Source organism: Pristiophorus japonicus, chromosome 2 (assembly GCF_044704955.1).
Source record: "Pristiophorus japonicus isolate sPriJap1 chromosome 2, sPriJap1.hap1, whole genome shotgun sequence".
Classification (NCBI taxonomy): domain Eukaryota; kingdom Metazoa; phylum Chordata; class Chondrichthyes; family Pristiophoridae; genus Pristiophorus; species Pristiophorus japonicus.
This window is the reverse complement of record NC_091978.1, coordinates 56,960,155-56,976,351: the sequence shown is the minus strand read 5'-3', so window position 1 is coordinate 56,976,351 and position 16,197 is coordinate 56,960,155. Positions and strand designations below refer to the sequence as shown.

Here is a 16,197-nt window from a genome sequence, read left to right as displayed (position 1 = left end):
AACAGAGCTCCCATTTTTATCAATGAGAATATTGCATAGTGATTGGTGGTCTAGGCCCATGTGACTCCAGCTTGTGCATACATACGTACCTGGAAGACAGCGAATCTAGGCCTCGGACTGGAATCTTTCCGGGTCGGAGGCGTTTGTAAGCAGGAAGCCTCTGACCGCAATTTTCCCCCCAATATATTCAAATGAAGGCATATTTACTTGAATCTACCAAAATTTAGTTTACTTACATTATTTTTGTTTTAAATATATGGTAATAAGGAATATAATGTACAGTGAAACTTGTATAAATGGACACCTTTTTTAAAAAAAAACACTATTGAGAGGCCCAAATAAGTTACACAGTAAAACATACAGGAGCCACTCTGATACCATGGACACCTCAGAAATTGCGAACAATGGACATCCCTCATTGCACCAAGCCCTTTTAAAGACTTTAAACATGGACATGGCCTGTTGTATCTAGATCTTTCACTGACTCTTCCTTTCCGCCCCCAAATATCTTGTGAAGTCAGTGTATACCGGTCAGTGCGAGGCGGCAGCGGATTCATAGAATCATAAGACCATAGAATGGTTACAGCATGGGAGAAGGCTATTCAACCCATTGAGCCCGTGCCGGCTCTCTGCAAGAGCACCTCAGCTTATCCCTTTCCCTGTATCCCTGCAAATCTTTTTCCTTTTTAGGTACTTATCCAACTCCCTTTTTGAAAGCAACGATTGTCTGCCTCCACCATCCTTTCAGGCAGTGTATTCCAGATCCTAACTACTCGCTGTGTGAAAAAGTTTTTTCTTATGTCGTCTTTGGTTCTTTTGTTAATCATAAATCTGTGTCCTCTGGTTCTCGACCCTTCTGCCAATAGAAACAGTTTCTCTCTATCTACCCTGTCCAGACCCCTCATGATTTTGAACACCTCTATCAAATCTCCTCTCAATCTTCTCTGCTCGAAGGAGAACAACCCCAGCTTCTCCAGTCTATCCATGTAACTGAAGTCACTCATCCCCGGAATCATTCTCATAAATCTTTTCTGCACCCACTCGAAGGCCTTCACATACTTCCTAAAATGCAGTGCCCAGAATTGGACACAATAATCTAGTCAAGGCCGAATCAGTATTTTATACAGGTACATCATCATTTCCATGCTTTTGAACTCTATCTCTATTCATGAAGCCCAGGATCCTGTAAGCTTTTTTTTTAAACCGCATTCTTAACCTGCCCTGCCACCTTAAACGATTCGTGCACATATACCCCTAGATATCTCTGTTCATGCATCCCCTTTAGGATTGTACCCTTTAGTTTATATTTCCCCTCCTCATTCTGCCAAAATGTATCACTTCACACTTTCCTGCGTAAAATTTCATCCTCCACGTGTCCGCCCATTCCACCAACCTGTCTATGTCCTCCTTGAAGTCGATCACTATCCTCACTGTTCACTACACTTCAAAATTTTGTCATCTGCAAATTTTGAAATTGTGCCCTGTACACCCACATCCAAGTCATTAATATATATCCAGAAAAGGAGTGGTCCTAGAACAGCACTGTATACCTTCCACCAGTCCGAAAAACAACCGTTCACCACTACTCTCTGTTTGTTTCCTGTCACTTCGCCAATTTCTTATCCATGTCCCATTTATTCCATGGGCTTCAACTTTGCTGGCCTTTTGTTAAACACCTTTTGGAAATCCACCGCATTGCCCTCATCAACCCTCACTGTTGCCTCATCAAAAAGCTCGATCAAGAGGGTTAAGCACAATTTACCTTTAACAAATGCATGCTGGCTTTCCTTAATTAATTCACATTTGTCCAAGTGACTGGTAATTTTGTCCCAGATTATTTCTAAAAGCTTCCCACTACTGATGTTAAACTGACCGGCCTATAGTTGCTGGGTTTATCTTTACACCCTTTTTTGAACAAGGCTGTAACATTTGTAATTCTCTAGTCCTCTGGCACCACCCCTGTCTCTCTAAGGAGGTTTGAAACATTATGGCCAGTACCTCCCACAATTTCTTCTTTCACGTTCCTCAGCGTTCTAGGATGCATCCCATCCGGTCCTGGTGATTTCACTACTTTAAGTACAGCCAACATTTCTAGTACCCTGTCTTTGTCAATTCTTATCCCATCCAGTTCCCCTCTAGCTTCTCCTTTTTATTATGTCTATGGAAACATCACCTTTCTTGAAGACAGATGCAAAGTACTCATTTAGTACCTCATACCCTCTAGAAACATAAGCACATAGAAAATAGGTGCAGGAGTAGGCCATTCGGCCTTCCGAGCCTGCACCACCATTCAATATTATCATGGCTGATCATGCATTTCATTCCTGCTTTCTCTCCATATCCCTTGATCCCTTTAGCCGTGAGGGCCACATCTAACTCCCTTTTGAATATGTCCAACAAACTGGCCTCAACAACTTTCTGTGGTAGAGAATTCCACATGCTCACAACTCTGGGTGAAGAAGTTTCTCCTCATCTCAGCCCTAAATGGCTTACCCCTTATCCTGAGACTGTGACCCCTGGTTCTGGACTCCCCAACAGTAGGAACATTCTTCCTGCATCTAACCTGTCCAATCCCGTCAGAATTTTATGTTTCTATGAGATCCCCTCTCATTCATTCTTCTAAATTCCATTGAATAAAAGCCTAGTCGATCCAGTCTGTCTTCATATGTCAGTCCTGTCATCCCGGGAATCAGTCTGGTGAACCTTCGCTGCACTCCTTCAATAGCAAGAATGTCCTTCCTCAGATTAGGAGACCAAAACTACATAGTACTCAAGGTGAGGCCTCACCAAGGCCCTGTACAACTGCAGTAAGACCTCCCTGCTCCTATACTACAATCCTCTCGCTGTGAAGGCCAACATGCCATTTACCTCCTTCATCGCCTGCTGTACCTGTATGCCAACCTTCAATAATTGATGTACCATGACACCCAGCTCTCGTTGCACCTCCCCCTTTACCAATCTGTCACCACTCCGATAATCAGCCCTCCTGTTTTTACCACCAAAGTGGATAACCTCACATTATCCACATTATATCGCATCTGCCATGTATTTGCCCACTCATCTAACCTGTCCAAGTCACCCTGCAGCCTCTTAGCATCCTCCTCACAGATCACACTGCCACCCAGCTTAGTGTCATCTGCAAACTTGGAGATATTACATTCAATTCCTTAGTCTAAATCATTAATATATATTGTAAATAGCTGGGGTCCCAGCACTGAACCTTGCGGTTCCCCACTAGTCACTGCTTGCCATTCTGAAAAGGACCCATTTATTCCTTCTCTTAAAGTAAGTGACACTAAGCTGGGTGGCAGTGTGAGCTGTGAGGAGGACGCTAAAGGGCTGCAGGGTGACTTGGACAGGTTAGGTGAGTGGGCAAATGCATGGCAGATGCAGTATAATGTGGATAAATGTGAGGTTATCCACTTTGGTGGCAAAAACATGAAGGCAGAATATTATCTGAATGGCGGCAGATTAGGAAAAGGGGAGGTGCAGCGAGGCCTGGGTGTCATGGTTCATCAGTCGTTGAAAATTGGCATGCAGGTACAGCAGGTGGTGAAGAAGGCGAATGGTATGTTGACCTTCATAGCTAGGGGATTTGAGTATAGGAGCAGGGAGGTCTTACTGCAGTTGTACAGTGCCTTGGTGAGGCCTCACCTGGAATATTGTGTTCAGTTTTGGTCTCCTAATCTGAGGAAGGATGTTCTTGCTATTGAGAGAGTGCAGCGAAGGTTCACCAGACTGAGTCCTGGGATGGCAGGACTGACATATGAGGCGAGACTGGATCAACTGGGCCTGTATTCACTGGAGTTTAGCAGGATGAGAGGGGCTCTCATAGAAACATATAAAATTCTGGCGGGACTGGACAGGTTAGATGCAGGAAGAATGTTGGTGAAGTCCAGAACCAGGAGACATAGTGTAAGGATAAGGACTGAGATGAGGAGAAACTTCTTCACTCGGAGTTGTTAACCTGTGGAATTCCCTACCGCAGAGAGTTGTTGATGCCAATTCAAGGGGGAGTTAGATAAGGCCCTTATGGCTAAAGGGATCAAGGGGTATGGAGCGAAAGCAGGAAAGGGGTACTGAGGGAATGATCAGCCATGATCTTATTGAATGGTGGTGCAGGCTCGAAGGACCGAATGGCCTTCTGCACCTATTTTCTATGTTTCTGTTACTTTCTGTTTCCTGTCTGCCAACCAGTTCTCTATCCACGTCAGTACATCACCCCCAATACTATGTGCTTTAATTTTGCACACTAATCTCTTATGTGGGACCTTGTCAAAGCTTTTTGAAAGTCTAAATACACCACATCCACTGACTCCCCCCCTTGTTCACTCTACTAGTTAATTGGAAGTGATTTTTACAATATCTGCACCAATTTCAGTCCAGTCCAAGTACATCGCTCCCCCAGCCAAAATGCCTTGCCCCAGAGCAAGTGCATGACTTTAACCCCCTCCTCCCGCCCCCCCCCCCCCCCCCCCCCCCCCCACACCACCATAGATGGTGCATTGTGTACGGATTATTAACAGGTTTATTGGGTATGAAGTGAATAGTGACAATGTTGTGACTTCTGGATTTCACGAAGTTGATTCCGGGGATGAGTGGGTTGACTTATGAGGAAAGATTGAGTAGGTTGGGCCTCTACTCATTGGAATTCAGAAGAATGAGAGGTGATCTTATCGAAACCTATACAATTATGAAGGGGCTTGACAAGGTGGAAGCAGAGAGGATGTTTCCACTGATGGGGGAGATGAGGTCAAGGGGGCATAATCTTAAAATAAGGGACCGCCCATTTAAAACAGAGAGGAAATTTCTCTTCATCTCTAAGGATTGTAAATCTGTGGAATTTGCTGCCTCAGATAGCTGTGGAAGCTGGGATATTGAATAAATTTAAGACAGAAATAGACAGTTTCTTAAATGATAAGGTGTTGTGGAGAGCAGGCAGGGAAGTGGACCTGAGTCCATGATCAGATCAGACATGATCTCATTGGTGGAGCAGGCTCGAGGGGCGGTATGGACTACTCCTGCTCCTATTTCTTATGTTCTTCTGTTCTCTTTCTCCCACCCCCCTCCCCCCCCAGTGTGTGTGTGTCTCGCTCTCGCTCTCGCTCTCGCTCTCGCTCTCGCTCTCGCTCTCGCTCTCGCTCTCGCTCTCGCTCTCGCTCTCGCGCGCTCGCTCTCGCTCTCGCTCTCTCGCGCTCTGGGCCAGGGTGGGGGAGAGACAGGTCGGCAGCTTGACAGATACATGTGCAGAACTCAGTCGCCGAAAAAAAAATCGCGCATGCGCAGACCTCTGCTTCCAAACTTTGCCGAGTCTAACTGACTTTTTTAAAAAAAAATGGAGGGCGCCCGAATCACGCTGAGAAACGGGCAGCAGCAGGACATTATCAATTTCGGACCTATAAGAATCTGAGGGGGATTGACTGCATAGATGTTGAAAGCTTGTTTTCACTGGTTAGAATGTCTAGAACTAGGGGGCATAGTCTTAGGATAAGGGGTGATTGAGAGGAGGAGGAGGAGGAATTTCTTCACACAGTGGGTTGTGAATCTTTGGAATTCTCTACCCCAGAGGGCTGTGGATGCTCAGTCATTGAGTATATTCAAGGCTGAGATTGATAGATTTTTGGACTCGAAAGGAATCAAAGGATATGGGAATCGGGCAGGAAAATGGAGTCGAGGTCAAAGATCAGCAATGATCTTAGTGAATGGTGGAGCAGACTCAAAGGGCCGTATGGCCTACTCCTGTTCCTAGTTCTTCCCTTTATGATCTGATGATACATTAGCTTTTCAGGCAGGAATTTATCATTCTCAGATACTGATTGTGCTGTACATTTCCAGTATTTTTTGATTTTATATTACTTGTAGATGAGTGTAGAGAACAGTAGATGGTGCTCTTGCACCTTTTTGTGTATAAACTAAAATAATTTCTTTGCTGTGATTGATTCCTGTCCTGTGCCATAAAATTGTGTGTGCACATTTTATACTTGCATGATTATAACACAACAACATAGAATCATACCATGGTTACAGCACCGAAGGAGGCCATGTCTGCAAGAGCACTTCAGCTAGTCCCACTCTCCCCACCCTTTCCCCATAGCCCTGTAAATATTTTTCCTTCAGTTACTTATCCAATTCCCTTTTGAAAGCCACGATTGAATCATCTTCCACCACCCTCTCAAAGTGCATTCCAGATCCTAACCACTTGCTGCATAAAAAAGCTTTCCCTCATGCTGCCTTTGGTTCTTTTGCCAATCACCTTAAATCTGTGTCCTCTGGTTCTCGATCCTTCCGCCAATGGGAACAGTTTCTCTCTCTCTACTCGTCCAGACCCCTCATGATTTTGAACATCTCTATCAAATCTCCTCTCAACCTTCTCTGCTCTAAGGACAACAACCCCAGCTTCTCCAGTCTATCCACGTAACTGAAGCCCCTCATCTCTGGAACTATTCTTGTAAATCTTTTCTGCATCCTCTCTCAGGCCTTCAGCCTTCCTGAAGTGTGGTGCCCAGAATTGGACACAATATTTCAGTTAAGGTCGCATCAGTGTTTTATGAAGCTTCATCAGAATTTTGTTGCTTTTGTGCCTGAACTCCCACTGGTACCACACACACCCAAGAATCACACTCTTACCTCATTTAAAAAAAAACCATTCTTGTCTGGTGGCACCTCAAGGCTCAACTCCTGCTGAGGCTAAATGCCATACTCTTCTGGTCTCAAAGCTCAGGAAAGCACTAAAGGCACACAACATCTCCAAGAGTTGTGATGATGTATAAGAACATAAAATCCAGACTGAGGAGGCCATTCAATCCATGAGCTTGTGTACGATTATTCTATCGTGGATTTCCTTCTTGCATCACCTTTTAATCCCTTATTTTCCCCACCTCCCCCCCCCCCCCCACCCCCCCCCCACCCCCCCCCCCCCCCAAAACCAAGTAGTGCTATTAATATCTCTTCAACCTGAGTACCCTTACTCAATATTTATTTTTAATTAATCCCCGTGCTTTCTCCATTGCTCAAGAGGATAATGCTCCGTGTACTGTGGTATTGAACTGTAGGTACCAAGATCAAACTTCCGTCTGTCTGTCAGGATAGCTGTTTGGACATTATGCAGCTCCCCTGGACGGTGCGGGAGAAAAATTAGCCATGGTTCCAACTCTTGACTGCGTAACCGGTGAATGTCACCAAGCATTTTCATCATGGAGGACATTATATCTGAACCCATTCCTGTCCTGACCCGATGACCTGCGACATAAGTGCTTTCAGCAAGGGTGATGGTGAACAGGAGTTGGAGTCATGTTTCATGTCGCCAGCATTTCGTCAGAACTTTAAAAGTTCTTTGTCATAAATCTTCATTTCTAACTTTCCTAACTAATATGCTGGCAACCTTGGGTTTGAAGGTGCAGACAGCCATGGGCCAGTGAATGTACAGTTGAGGCTTTCAAAAAACACACAGGCTGGTATCTGGAGATCTCCCTTTCCTTTTGTAAGGAATCACTTCTTCACACAAAGGGTAATGGAAATTTGGAACTCGCTTCCCCAAAAAAGCTGTTGAGCTATGTCAAATGAAAATTTCAAAACCATGATTGATAGATTTTTGTTAGGCAAAGGTTTTCAGGGTTAGGGAACCAAGGCAGTAGGTGGAGGTAGCATACAACAACAACTTGTATTTATATAGCGCCTTTAATGTAGTAAAATATCAACATTCCCAAAAATTTGACACCGAGCAATAAAAGGAGAAATTAGGGCAGGTCAAAGCAATGGGTTTTAAGGTGGGTCTTAAAGGAGGAAAGAGAAGTAGAGAGGTGGAAAGATTTAGGCAAGGAGTTCCAGAACCTGGGGCCTAGGCAACAAAAGGCACAGCCACCAATGGTTGAGCGATTGTAATCAGGGAGGCGGGGGATGATGGGGGGGGGGGGGTTGTGGGGCTGGAGGAGACTAGAGATAAGGAGGGGGGAGGCCATGGAGGGATTTGAAATCAAGGCGTTGCTTAACCGAGAGCCAATGTAGGTCAGCGAGCACAGGGGTGATGGCGAACAAGACCTAGGACACAGGCAGCTAAGTTTCTGATGACATCAAGCTTGTGTAGGGTAGAATGTGGGAAGCCAACCAGGAGTGCATTGGAATAGTCAAGTCTAGAGGTAACAAAGGCATGGATGAGTGTTTCAGCAGCGGATGGGCTGAGGCAAGGGTGGAGACGGGCAATGTTAGAGGTGAAAATAGGCGGTCTTAGTTATGCCGCAGATATGTGGTCGTAAGCACATTTCAGGGTCAAATATGACCCCAAGGGTGTGAACAGTGTGGTTCAGCCTCCGATGTTAGCAGGAGGGGTAGAGTCAGTGGCGGGGACCGAAAACAATGGCTTCGGTCTTCCCAATATTTAATTGGAGAAAATTTCTGCTCATCCAGAACTGGATATCGGACAAGCAGTATGACAATTTAGAGACCATGGAACGATCCAGAGAAGTGATGGTAGAGTTGGGTGTCGTCAGTATACATGTGGAAGCTGTGTTTTCGGATGATAGCGCCACGGGACAGCATGTAGATGAGAAATAGGAGGGGCCCTTGGGGGACCCCAGAGGTGACGATTCAGGAGTGGGAAGAGCAGCCATTGCAGGTAATTCTCGAAGGTGGAGAGGCGTTGAAGGATGGAGTGGTCAACCGTGTTAAAGTCTGCAGACAAATCAAGAAGGACAAGGAGGGATAGTTTACATTTGTCACAGTCACAAAGGATGTCATTTGTGACTTTGAGAGCTGTTTTGGTGCTGTGGCAGGGGCGGAAACATGATTGGAGGGACTCAATCATGGAGTTCTGGGAAAGATGGGCACGGATTTGGGAGGCACCAACACATTCAAGGACTTTGGAGAGGAAAAGGAAGTTGGTGATGGGGCAGTGGTTTGCAAGGTCGGAGGGTTTTTTTGAGGAGAGGGGTGATGACCGCAGATTTGAGGGAGACAGTACCTGAGGAGAGATAACAATTCACAATGTCAGCTAACACGGGAGCCAGAAAAAGAAGTTGGGTGGTCGGAAGTTGGTGGGAATAGAGGCGAGGGAGCAAGAAGTGGGTCTCTAGAGCGCGGAGAGGCCATGAGGAGAGATCGGAGAGAAACTAGAGAAAGATGTGAGTTCAGGGCTAGGGCAGGGGGGAACCTTAGAAGTTTGGCTGGGTGGGCTAGGGGAAGGGAGGAAAGCAGCAGAGGCAGCTGAATGGATGGCCTCAATCTTGGAGACAATGGGCAGAAGAACTTGGTCAAAGCCCAAATACTGCCCAAAGGGCCACCGAGAGACTGGGCGGTACTTCGCCAGGAAGATTCCTCAAAGAGATGGCAGTACTGCCCGGCAGCCAAATAACTGCTTGCGCCATCAATCTGGGCGGCAGCGGGCGGGAGCTCTCTATCTCGATGGCAAATGCGTTCCTCGCCAAAGTGCCGCTGAGGATTGAGTCGGGCCCAGGGAGGGGAGGGAACACCAAAAAATAAAAATCGCCCCCAAAAAAAATCCACCAGAACACCTTCTGAGGACCCCATACAGGTAAAACGCTGAAAAAAAAAATTAAAACATGTTCACTAACTTTTTGCAGGTCGTCTTACTTACCGTCTGGGTTAGACCTGCCTCCGCGCAGCAGTCCTTCCCCCTGCTGCTGCCGACTCCCGCCTGCACCAATATAGTAGCTCAGCGGGCGGGAGGTCACCTACGCGACTTGGCCACCAGCGGCTGTCAATGGGCGGTACACCCCCCTTGCTGGCAGCAGACCAAGAGGAATCTGTCACCGAGGGGAGATTGCTGAAAAAAGGCCACCAATTTCAGGCCCAAAGAAGTCCATGAGCTCCTCACATTTGTCGGAGTTGGGGGTGGAGGGAACAGGAGTTTAAGATGATGGTTAGCAGTGGAGAGTAGAAGCTGGGGTTTATCTTTGCATTCCAGAATGATTCTGGAATAGTGAGCAATTTTGGAAGACGAGAGCAGGACCCGATAATGCTTTAAGCAGTCCAGCCAGGTCTGGCGATGAATGGCTAAACCAGTTGTCCGCCATATCCATTCAAGTCTGCATCCCTTGGACTTAAGGGAGCAAAGATGAGGGCCGTAGCAGGGGAAACGACCAGGGTGAGAGAGTAAGGTTTTAATAGGGACAAGGGCATCAGAAGTGGTGGTGAGGGTGTGGTTAAGCAGATCGGTAGCGGCAGAACTATCGTGGTGAATGGAGGGCCAAAGGCAGGACAGTGGGGATTTCATAAGTGCAGTTGGGAGAGAGTTTTTTTCAGGGGCCACCACAGAAGAAAGTAGGGTAGGGGACAGGGCGGGGTGGGGGGGGGCGGGGGGGGGAAGGGGGATGTGGGTGAAGAGCGATACGAGGAAGTGGTCAGGGATGGTCTTATCTGCGATTGACACGATGGCCACAAGAGATGGCAAAGTCAAGGGGGTGGTTATGAATATGGGTTGGGATGTTTACATGGAGGGAGAGATTTAGGGAGGATAGAAGGCGAGTGAACTTGCGGGAGAGAGCTTGATGAATTGCGATGGAGATTGAAATCACCGAGGATGCGAAGTCGCTCGTGCAAAGGCTGAGGTACAGATAAGCCATGATCTAATTGAATGGTGGACTAGGCTCGAGGAGCTTAAATGGCTTGCTCCTTTTCCTATGTCAAAGCATTGTTGATGAAAAGCTGTTTCTGTCCTTTCAGACGCCGCGGTGGTAAATATGCAGTGGGCTCGGCCTGCATTGGAGGTGGGCAAGGGATCGCCATCATCATTGAGAATGTGAAGTAAAGAAAAGGGGACACTAAAAGAATGCTCCCCTACAAGAGCCAAACTGCAGCATTCGGTGCTTGTTGCTGCTGTTGTCTTTGTTTTGTGGTAGCTGCTGCTGCAGTATCTTACACTTAGGCCCCACTCAACCTCCTTCCAAAAATGTTACCTGTCAAAATTCTCTGGCATTCCCTTTTCGGTAAAAAGATTGGCAATACCTTAAATAGAAGTAGATGATGGCAATGCCAAAGGTGTGATCAGCCAACATTTTACTTCTGGATCTGCAAAATTAATCAATGGAAATTCTGCAAAGAATAGCACTGTTCAAGAATACCAAAGAACTCAAGTCTTACTCATATCGTGTTGGCTAAACCAATTATTTTTGTTTTTGTTTTTAAGCAATCAAAAGGTGCATTTCCCTTCCCTTAGTCTTCAGAAAATCTCCTCCAGCTGATGTCTTTTGGATGAGACATTAAACAGAGGCCCCGTCTGCTCTCTAAAGTGAATGTAAAAGATCACGGGGCACTATTTCGAAGAAGAGCAGGGGAGTTATCCCCGGTATCCTGGCCAATATTTATCCCTCAATCAATCTAACAAAAAAACAGATTATCTGGTCAATATCACATTGCTGTCTGTGGGAGCTTGCTGAGCGCAAATTGGCTACCGCATTTCCTACATTACAACAATGACTACACTCCAGAAGTATTTCATTGGCTGTAAAGCGCTTCGAGATGCTGGTGATCATGAAAGCCTGAATATAAATCCAAGTCTTTCTTTTGAAGTGCACAATGGTTCAGACAACAGATGTTGGGCAACAAAAGCCAAGCCCATCGGATGATCGAGGGAAATTGTTCACTATGCCCAAGAGTATAAATAACCAAGGACACAAGATTAAAAATGAGGAAGTCAAGAGTAAGCAGGGAATTCGGGGGAAATGTTTTGACTTTTTGGTCAAAAGGCTTATAGAATAGGTTACCAGGAAAAGTCATTGGCGTGAGAAGTATAAATGAATTTAACAGATAAATATAAATTTATGTCTGGAGAAAGAAGGGATTGAGGTATAACTGGGGTTGAAATAAAAAAAGGATGTACATTTTGAGCCTAATCTTCTAATCCTAAAAATGATTGTTTGTATAATCAGTGCTTTCATTTCTTTTCTTCTCTTGTAACCAGTGCAGCCAAGAATTGACTGAATTAATTGCACTGTGGTAGGCAGTCCTGAGACTCGAATACATGATCATCTGCTTGGGGATGCCAACACTATAGTCACAGAACCACTGGGATTTTTCTTCAAGCTTCAATGGATTTATTAAAAGCTGCTAATATAAAACAGCTTTTTATCTCTTCCTTCTCCTCATCCCAATAGCATTTTTTGGTGGTGTGAATGTTTTTTTTTGATTCTTTAAGCTTTGTAAAATTGACAAGGCAAACCCACACTGATTAATTTATTTACTCCAATTTCTCTTTTCTTAAGGCAGCAACTTGTGCTGGGATTCTAATCACACAGGTGCTGGAAGCCTTTAATATGTGTATTATTGAGATATAACCCCAGACAGTGAATGCCAGCTGGCTATTTGACTGCATGAGGAATCACAGTTGAGCGCCCAATCCTATGTTCATCTGGGACCATATTTAGCTGTTTGTGTAATTTTAGAAAAAGGGTGAAATTAAAGATTTTTTATAAATCCCTGTCAATTCAGTAACTCCTGATGTCTGCAGTCACACACTTCTGAGCAGATGACAATCAACAGTGGGAATCCTGTGTTTTCCCCTCTCTGCGGCCCTGGCTGAAATTAGCTATCTCGGCACAAACCGGGGGGTGGAGCCTGAGACCGAGTCCACATCGCTTGTCACTATTCAGTACATTGTAATTAATGTCTGAACCATTAGGAGAGCCCTTATCTTTTTATATAGAGGCCTTGAATTTTCTGGGGGTTCCGCTCTGTTGGTGCAAGTGCTGGGTAGTGGAGTAGAGCTTTTGTTTGCCCAAACCAGAGATAGCATCCCAAATATCGGGACTGGTTGATTTACATAGCCAAAACTGGAGCATCAGCGATGCCTACCATGAACAACCAGCTGGAATGTTGGCAAGGCCACAAAGACGCTCTCTATCAAACAAAACAAGCAGGTCTCTTTGGTTTGAGGGCTCTTTTATAGATCCCAGCTGACATGAGGGCATAACTGGTGGAATTCCTGCAAACACTCCCTTGATGTAAGGCATGGGCAGAAGATTTCCCACCCCCCCCCCACTCCTCTACTAGAATCTAAAGGGCCACAGATAATGGGGCAGATTCCTGGCATCATTAGCTTACTCCCCAAATTACTGGTGACCCTTGAATGGAAAGTGGGCTCAGGAATTTCAGGGCCTAAGTATTTTTTTTAGAATTGTAATTTAGGGCTGGAATTGTAATTTTGGGATGCCTTGACTTTTTTTTCCTGCTATATCTCTGAATCTTTATAGAGTATTAAAGAGGAGGGTTATTGAAAGTGCACTTTCCAAACAAGAATGATGCAGACTACAGCTGCAGCATGGACCACGAAGTAAGAGCACTGATACGACGTGCCTGTTTGGAGAAAATTGGCCGTTGAAGTTTCCAGTAATTAAGTGCAAATAATTACTTGCATTTTTAAAATTTAAACATAACCGTTCAATTTATTTTTGTGTTGTCATTACATCAGATTCCCAGAAAGCACCTATAGTCAATGCCACTATCTTTTCTGGCTGCTGGTGGGTGGAGTAGCTCCACTTGCCTGTGCAGGTCAGTGATATGATTTCTCCAGCCATTGAAGATGGTCAGATGGCCAGAAAGCAGTTTACAACTTCAAAACAATTGTATATGTTTAATTGCACCAGTGTTCATACTGCAGCAGCAGCAGCCATGGGCTGTATCTTGAACAGTTCTGTTATAGCAATGAAGCATGAGATTATTGTCCTTATTGCAATTCTTGGGTATCCATTATTCTGTGTAAGGTCATGGGCGAGGGAGCATTCTGTGATATTCGAAATGGAGACGACCAGGAATTAGAAGTAAATGGATCCTAGCACTTTTTCTGTAAATTAAAATTTGTTTCTAACTAATACAAAAGCTCTTCACTTAATAGTGCTGCGTCTCATATATAGTAGTCTCTGATTTAACACACATTTACATGGATCCTTCTCTAATTAGAAGACTTACATCTCCCTAAATCTTTTATAGCTCCCAAAGGTTGTTTCTAAAAGAGGGCGGGTAATTTCAGCTGGATTCTCTGTCTCTACTGGTATGCTAAGGAGGAAAGGCTTTTTATTGGACTGGCCAATGCAAAGGAAGAAGGAGCACCTGAAAATAATGCTGAGTAACACATTGTGCATTTCCATTTTTATTACAAAATTTATAGCATTAATCATTTTTTCCTTTTTACTTGCCAAAAAATGTGTTCGAGAATATTAACTGTATCTGAGATCTGTTTAATATAATTGCGCACAGATTCTAGATCAATTATATATTTGGTCCAGAAGCAAAAATGAAACCGTGCCTTACATGAATTGACCTATTGTTACTTGAAGCAGTGACAGAAAATAAATTACTAATGATTTTGTCTTATTGGTGCCTTGTAATTGTATTTTGATTTTATTGTATTGCATTGTAATATACACAATTGGAATAAAATATAAATGTATTGTTTTTATTATATATTTTCCTCTTAAACATTTTTGGGCTGCCTTGCTCCAGTGCTCCATGCATTGGCCACTACTACAACAACAACAACATGTATTTATATAGCACCTTTAACGTAGTAAAGCTTCCCAAGGCACTTCACACACAGCAGTGTTTTAATACCAAACAAATAAATTTGACACCGAGCCACATAAGAAATTATGGCAAATAGCCAACAGGGGTAGGTTTTAAGGAGTGTCTTAAAGGAGGAAAGAGAGGAGGAGAGATTTAAGGAGGGAGTTCTAGAGCTTGGGGCTGAGGCAGCTGAAGGCACGGCCATCAGTGATTGAGCGATTATAATCAGGGATGCTCAAGAGGGCAGAATTTGAGGAGCGCAGACATCTTGGGGTGGGGGGTGGGGGGGGGGGGGAGGTGGTTGTGAGGCTGAAGGAGATTAGATATGGGGAGTTGTGAGGTCATGGAGGGATTTGTAAACCGGGATGAGAATTTTTGAAATCGAGGCGTTGATTAACCAGGAGCCAATGTAGGTCAGCGAGCACGGGGGTGATGGGTGAGCGGGACTTGGTGCAAGTTAGGACATGGGTTGCCGAGTTTAAGATGACCTCAAGTTTACATAAGGTAAAGTGTGGGAGACCAGGAGTGTGTTGGAATAATCAAGTCTAGAGGTAACAAAGACATGGATGAGGGTTTCAGCAGCAGATGAGCTGAGGTGGAGACAGGCAATGTTATGGAGATGGAAATAGGCGGTTTTAGTTATGCTGCAGATATGTGGCCGGAACTTCATTTCGGGGTCAAATATGACACCTAGGTTGCAAACAGTCTGCTTCAGCTCAGACACATGCCAGGGAATGCAGTTTATGGCAGGGAGCAAAGACACTAAGAGGATCCATTCTTGGATCCCTGTCACTGCTGTCGAGTAAGTGTGTAAGAGCAGCATGAGGGTGTAGCTTTTCTGAATATTGTTTCCTTTTCCTTCCCCAAGGGCCAATGCCTCCAACAGCATGACCAAATACCAAAAACTTGGTTTTGTTGAAACCTATGTGCAATCTGTGTGCCAAATGAGCAAAGGTTTTTAAATGCCATAAAATCAAACCAATAAACTGAGGGTCCACAGTGATTTTTCTATTCAAACTCCTGAGCTCTTAGTAATGCTGAGCCAATTTCAACCAACAGGAACAGGTAGAGGCCATTCAGACCCTCGTGCCTGATTCACTAGTGAGTCAATTAGATAATGGCTGATCTCTACCTCAATTCCATCTGCCTGCCTTAGCTCCATATCCCTTGATAACCTTATCTTAAAAAAAACAGTCTACCGTTTTCACTCTTGAAAGCCCCAATTGTCCCAGCATCCACAACCTTTTGGGGCAGACAATTCCAGATTTCTACTTTTGTGTGGAAAAAGTGCTTCCTGATTTCACTCCTAAATGAAGATTATAGCTCCTATTTTCCCCAATGAAGATTTTCTGGCATCCACTTACCTGTACCCAAGTTTTTCTCGCCACCAGCAGCGGTGGGAAAAGAACCTGCTAGTCTCCCCGAAATGAAAGCTACTGTAGTGCCGTGCTACCTGAGTCCATCTCGGGCAGGGGAGCGGAGCTAACCGTGAGCGCCAAAAGTTCACTGCATATGTGCTTAAATTTTTTTTTTAATTTTAAACCTCTCTGCGCATGCACAGAAAAAAACACGTGCGTGGAGGACCATGGGCCAGAGATACAGAGATAGCAGCGGGTCGAGTTGGCTGCGTTGAAAAGGCTGCCCTGGATGTTTGCTGAAGGAAGGCTCAGCTTGAAGTGGTGATTT

At 44.9% G+C, this 16,197-nt stretch overlaps 1 protein-coding gene across 2 annotated transcripts in view; it reads left to right on the top strand.

Annotated features, from left to right (window-relative positions):
- The window catches only part of acaa2 (acetyl-CoA acyltransferase 2), a 72,530-nt gene extending 56,359 nt beyond the window's left edge, over positions 1–16,171 (top strand). Inside the window, exon 10 of one of the 2 annotated variants that reach the window (XM_070867493.1) lies at positions 16,073–16,171. In XM_070867493.1, coding sequence (XP_070723594.1) covers positions 16,073–16,169 — 97 coding nt within the window. In that variant the 3' untranslated portion in view covers positions 16,170–16,171. Of the gene's footprint in view, positions 1–10,677; positions 14,411–16,072 lie in introns of those variants that run through there. The other variant, XM_070867494.1, reaches the window with a different exon arrangement.
- The last annotated feature ends 26 nt before the right edge of the window (positions 16,172–16,197 follow it).